The following is a 6,886-nucleotide window of genomic DNA, read 5'->3' on the forward strand; positions in this document are numbered from 1 at the left end:
TCCACCCATTTTGACACATAATCGACTGCAACAAGTATATGCTTCATCTATTAAGAACTCACAAACGGGCCCATAAAATTAATGCCCCATACATCAAACAACTTAATCACCAAAATAGGATTTAAGGGGAGTTCTTTACACTTCAAATTTCCTCCATCTCGTTGGCACCGATCATATGATTTGAAGAACTCATGACCATCTTGGTGAATTGTTGGCCAATAGTACCCACATTGCAAGATCTTATGTGCAGTTTGGATACCACTATGGTTCCACCCACTGGCCAGGAGTGATATGCCTCCAAAATACTCAACATCTCAAACTATGGTACCCAACAACGAATAATGCCATCGGGACTCCGCTGATATATGTAAGGCTCATCCCAAAATAACTTTTAACATCATACATGAACTTCTTCCTCTAGTGGAAGGTAAAGTCTGACGGAACTATATCACTTGCCAGATAATTTGCAAAATCTACAAACTAAGGAATCAAATCTTGAGAAGCGGCCAATACATGTTCATCAGGGAATGCATCATCTATTTCTTCTTTTTCTCCCAATTCACGCATAGCGTCATCCTCCCATCTACATAAGTGGCAGGCCACTGGATTGTCATTTCCCTTTTTTTCTTTCACCTCAAAATCAAACTTTTGCAGCAATAATACCCAACTAATCAACCTTGGCTTTGCATCCATATTTGCCATCAAGTACCTCAAAGCGGTGTGGTCCGTATGCACTATAACGCTCGTGTCAAGCAAATAGGACTGAAATTTTTCAAATGCAAACACCACCGAAAGAAGCTCCTTTTAAGTTACCGTGTAGTTATTTTGTGCTTCATTCATAGCCATACTTTCATAGTAAATGGGGTGAAGAATTTTATCCCTTGTCTATCCCAATACCACACCAAGTTCAACCCCACTAGCATCACACATCACCTCAAATGTCTCACTCCAATCTGGAGAATAATAATGAGCCCGGATACCAATTTCTCCTTTAACCCTCCAAATTCTTTTAGACGGGATTCATCGAAATGGAACTTACATTCTTTTTCAAGTTGTTTGCATAAAAGGTGTGCAATATTGTAAAAATCCTTAATGAACTTTAGGTAAAAGCCAAAGCCAACATGTCTAAGAAAATATCTCACACCTTTTATATAGATAGGTGGAGGGAGCCGCTCTATCACTTTCACTTTAGCTCGATCAACTGCTATCATCTAGTCTGAGATGTGGTGACTCAATCAATATACCTTCTTTCACCGTAAAGTGAATTTTTCCAAATTAAGAAATAGATTACAATCTTCACAACTTTTAGCACCTCATCAGAATTGCCCAAACACCGATCAAAGGAGCTGCCAACCATAGAAAAATCATCCATGAAAACCTCAATAGTGTCCAACACCATATAAGAGAATATCAACATCATACATCGCTGAAAGGTGGACGGTGCATAACCAAACCCAAACGACATCCTTTTGAATGCAAATGTCCCATAAAGGCAAGTAAAAGTTATCTTATCTTGATCTACAGGGGAAATTGATTTGATTGTAGCTCAAATGACCATCAAGAAAATAATACCACCCTTTTCCAATGAGTATGTCTAACATCTGATCCATAAAGGGCATGCGGAAATGGTCCTTCTAAGTCCAAGCATTCAACTTCCGGTAGTCCATGTAAACTCTCCAACCAATCACTGGCAGCATTGGAACAAGCTCGTTCCGCTCATTGGGCACCACTTTCATCCCACCCTTTTTAGGTACACACCAAACTAATGACTCCAGCATCCACCCTCTTGATGATCTCCATTTTCACTACCTCTTGCATGAGTGGATTTAACCTCCTTTGGTGCTCAATACTTGGTTTATAATCGGGCATAAGTATGATTTTTTTGGAGCAAATACCAGGAGGGATCCCAATAATGTCTGCAATATTCCACCCAAGGGCTCGTTTGAACTTTTTCAATACCGACACTAGCTACTCAACTTGTGTCCCATTGAAATCTTCTGCAATTATCACCAGCCATGTTTCATCTCTACCCAAGAACATGTACCTCAGATGAGGCGGTAGAGAATTGAGCTATAATTTTTGGTTCTCCTATATAGATGGTTTCATGGTTGGAGATTCGTAATGCTTCAAATCCAACTATAGTTTCTTCCATTTTTACCGATATTCGTTCCATTCAAGTGCATCCACAAAGACCCATACTCTTCAATACCATCACCGTCAAAATTCATGATAAATGCCACTAGTGCCTCAACACCTAGTCGCTCAACGATATCTTCTATATCTCTCTCAACCCTGTATGATATACCATATATTGTTTGGAGCTCATGACTCTGCTTCATGGACCAACAAACGTTAATAGTTGCTTATTTATTGTTCAACCTAAACATTATCTTTCCTTTCTCCGTATTAACCAATGCACTCCCCTTGGCATGGAATGGCCTCCCTAGAATAATGGGAACCTCAAAATCAACCCCACAGTCAAGAATCACAAAACCGGTCAGAAATATAAATGACTCCACTTTCACAAGCACATCATGGATTATATTGATCGGCCTCTTTAATCTTCGATCGGCCATCAATAACCGCATCTTAGTAGCCTTCGGGTCAGCTAAGCCTAACTTCTTATAAGTGCACACAGGCATAAGATTTATGCTAGAACCTATATCACATAATGCCTTAACAAAATGTGGTAACCCTATCGTACATGAAATAGTAAAAGCGCCAAGATCTTCTTTCTTTTGCAGCACAAACCTTGTAGCAATAGTAGTGCAATGTTGCATTCTGTCATTATTCTCAAAACTCACTGATTTCTTCTTTGTCACCATATCCTTCATAAACTTATCATAACCAGGCATTTGTTCCAATGTTTCTATCAAAAGGACATTGATTAAAGGTTGTTTCAACATAGTGATAAATTGTTGATATTTACCATCCTTAGACTTCTACACTAATCTCTAAGGGCATGGTGGGGGAAATCTAGGAATGGGAACCACTTTTTGAGAGACCTCTACTTCTTTCGTCATTTTGTCCACAAATTGTCCATTATCCTTTACTACTTCATCGTCTTTTCACATATAATCTTTTACCATAGACGACATAGGTGGATCAATGTTTTGCTTACCTCCTCGAGTCCTAACTGCCATATAATGTCCATCATTTTTAGGATTCTTGATAGTGTTTCTAGGAAGAGTCCCAGGTTGGAGAGGGTTTACAGTAGTAGACAACTTAGTCATTTGTAACTCAAGGTGCGTAATCGACACTGCATATGCATCAACCTTTTGTCCAATATTATCTAGGTCTTCTCTCATCTCCTTGACATTCTCATCATAAGCGTCAAACCTCCTCATCATTTTGTGCAGCATATCCTCAACTCTCACCATACTACCTCCATCGTCTCTAAGAGAAACTTCTCATTTTTGAGGTGGAACATTAGGGCCCACTTCGAACATTCCTATTGCCATAGTTACTCAATTTGAAGTTATTTTTGTTGTTTTAGTTCCCATCTCGGCAATATTTACCCTCTCTGTTGTAGTAACCATAGTTCCGACTTTGATTTTTCCTGACCTTGGTACGAGTTTTTGTAATTGGAGTCTTGGGCATTTGGTCAGAAACCCCCCATTTAATCATTCACTACATAGGTATCCTCTTCATAATAGAACTCATCTACTGGCAGTGGTGGTTTAGTCAAATAGATAACTGCATATACCTTCTTTGCACCTCCGCTCAGTAGTTTCAAAACCCAACCCTAACTCAGTTCTTATATGTGCCAACTCTTCATGGATATCATAAGTTGTTGAGTTGTTTGTAACTTGAACCGCAAAGATGTTTCTCCCAGTGTTCAACTTTCTAGATCTCCAAGCCTTATTGATGTGATATACTATCTCCAACTTCTCTGCAATTTCAACATATGTGCACTCTCCATAGGAACCACCCACAATATTATTGAGCACTACTTTCTTATCGTCATCTTGAACTCGGTAGAAGCACTCTTTTAAAAACTCATTGTTAATGTGGAGGTTTGGAAAGCCTTTCATTAACATAGTAAATCTGTCCCAAAAGCTACTCACCGACTCTCCTGGTAGTACCACAAAGTTGTCTACCTTTTCCTTGTGATTGAGTTTCTTGGACACTTGATAGTACCTTGCCGAGAACACATCTCTCAATTTATCCCAAGTAAAAATAGAGTTGTAGGGAATCTCAGTAAACCATATGGCAAAATCTTCTATGAGTGATAGAGGAAACACTCTCAACCCAATGACATTCATGTCCAAGTCCAATCTACAAATACAACTCTTGCACAAAGACCTAAGTTTAGCTATATGAGCATGTGGGTCCTCCAATGAAAGCCCCATGAATAAAAACTTCGCGGTGAACATCTAAATTAAGCTACTCGTCACCACTAATGTGCACCCAAGTGGCAGAGAGGGTAGCAAAAAAGGTCCATCAGAGATAGCAATGTCAACGTTACCCCTATAGTAATCCTGAGGTAGTGGGGTTGGAGGCTGCATCCTAAAAGTACTGTCCAATTGATTCTCAACACAACTTTAGTTGTGTGATTCAACCAGTAACGGAGGCTGCTAGAATACCCCATCACCTACATTGGCTGGGTTCTGTTGATTCCCCATCCTTTTCAAAGTGTTGTTATGTTCGGGATCAAAGGGGATGAGTAGTTCTGCTCGGCTCCGTGTACGTGTCATACACTAGAACTAGAATTGAAAGAATCAAAAAGAAAAATAAAATGAACAATTAGGAAATCGTTGACTAAATTTCAATAATGTAATTTAAGTTAATCTAAAAGCCATAATTCTCCGACAGCAGCGCCAGAACTTGATACACTCAAATTACACCTCCCTAAAAAATATAAGTTATCTTGATCCCTTAAATAACCCAACTAGAAGGTTAGGATCGATCCAACGAGGAAAATGGTTTAGACTTAACATCAAATCACTATTATTTCTATTATGGAAGGTCTTTTGAAGGCATGTAATTAAAGGGGTTCTTTTGGTTCATAACGTCGTATTCCTAGCAATAACAATTCTTCCGTAGTGTTTTGTATGTAAAGTGTTAAGTTATGTATCTCTAAATCCTTGGTCCAGCAACTAGAGAATTTCACCCTATACCTTAGTCCGGCTACGTGTGTAAAAACTACTAACCCTTACCTTTACCTCATATTAAACATAATAATAAATCTATGGCTTAGTTATTACTTTGCCCTAATCGACACTAGCCTATTAGATAGTATCACACTAAATCTATGTTGATAATTTTTTCTTATTAACTACCTCATTGGTCCGGCAAGTAGCAACAAAGCTAATTCTAATATCTGTACTAGTTAAAAAGATTTTTCAACGAAAGGATTATCAATACATGCAAAAATCTATATGAGAAATGCTAATTTTCTAGATTTACATTGTTTATTACCCATAGTTCCCATGACTCTAGTTGTGGATTTAGTTACCCATGCAAGCAAGACCACAATTCATAGTTTTTAATGAAGAAATCATGAACTTACTCAAAAATAAGAAGAAACCCAGAAAATTAACTTGAAATTGCATGTAAAACCTTCATATAAAACCCAAAAATTAATTGATTGCTAAAGTTTGCAAAATGAATCTCCAAACACAAAGTACAACAATAATAAAAGTGTCTAAACCCAAAAAATGATGCTTTCATCCCTTATTTATCGAAAACATATTCCGAAAAGAATCGGAATTAAAATAAGGAAAGTTTTTTTAGTTGATGTGGCATAAATTGACGACCTAACTGATGGATCGTTGATTCAATGACGGTTCGTCGACTAACTCCATAAGTTTAGACTTAGAATAATTTTTCTTCATCGATTAACATATTCTCTGAATTGCATGACAGACCTGTAGTACGGTCCGTCGACTCATCTACTTTCCATCGATCCTCCTCTGTCGTTCCACACTTAGAATTTGTAAAAGTCAGCTACTGGAACCTTCTTTGGACCAATCGACATTTTACCAGTACGGTTTGTCAATTAATCAACGGACCGTCATTTTCTCTCGTGGTTCCACACTTGGTCTGATTTCCCTGATCTTCTCCCTTAGCCTGCACTGCACATCGATTGTTACCACCTATGGACTCTCGATTGAATGATTGGATGTCTATGGCCGTCCCAGGTCGTCTTATACCCTTTTCTATATGCCTTATAAATTTTCAAACTGAACATCTTTGATGCAAAACAAATATAAAAACTTGTTAAAACTGCTACAAAAAGTCGCTAGACACAAAAAACTGTTGAAAGCATCGTGAAATGGTACATCATCATCCAGAATGCAAGGTGGCTCACCGACTAACTCTAGAGTGCTCACTCAATCAATGATGTGCTGCTTACTAATCCTAATTACGTGCGTCTGCATCATAAGATGATAAACATAACATAGGCTTGAAAAGAGTCTGAAATAAAATCTTAACTAGGCTTTACTTAACATAATAGAACTCAATTGATTTTAACATAAAGCAATGTGAATAAATGAAGTATAACGAAAAGGTTTAAAACATGATTTTTCAACTTTGTATATAGAAATACAATTATAACTCTCTATGTATGCAAAGATACAATATGAACTATTTTTGTATATGAAAATACAATTATTTATATATATATTAAAATATAAAATATCGTCATTTTCTCTCGTGGTTCCACACTTGGTCTGATTTCCCTGATCTTCTCCCTTAGCCTGCACTGCACATCGATTGTTACCACCTATGGACTCTCGATTGAATGATTGGATGTCTATGGCCGTCCCAGGTCGTCTTATACCCTTTTCTATATGCCTTATAAATTTTCAAACTGAACATCTTTGATGCAAAACAAATATAAAAACTTGTTAAAACTGCTACAAAAAGTCGCTAGACACAA

General features: G+C 37.7%; 1 protein-coding gene across 1 annotated transcript; it reads right to left on the bottom strand.

Moving 5' to 3' along the window:
* Window positions 1–480: 480 nt before the first annotated feature.
* On the bottom strand, window positions 481–4,352 carry LOC138338404 (uncharacterized). Its single transcript, XM_069289361.1, has 6 exons — window positions 3,707–4,352; window positions 3,122–3,406; window positions 2,412–2,869; window positions 2,159–2,330; window positions 898–953; window positions 481–762 (listed from the first exon to the last, which is right to left on the bottom strand). Exons 1-6 carry the CDS (start codon window positions 4,350–4,352, stop codon window positions 481–483), a joined length of 1,899 nt encoding a protein of 632 aa, XP_069145462.1.
* Between the last annotated feature and the right edge of the window lie 2,534 nt (window positions 4,353–6,886).

The sequence above is a fragment of the Solanum lycopersicum genome, chromosome 9, assembly GCF_036512215.1.
Source record: "Solanum lycopersicum chromosome 9, SLM_r2.1".
Taxonomy (NCBI): Eukaryota; Viridiplantae; Streptophyta; class Magnoliopsida; order Solanales; family Solanaceae; genus Solanum; species Solanum lycopersicum.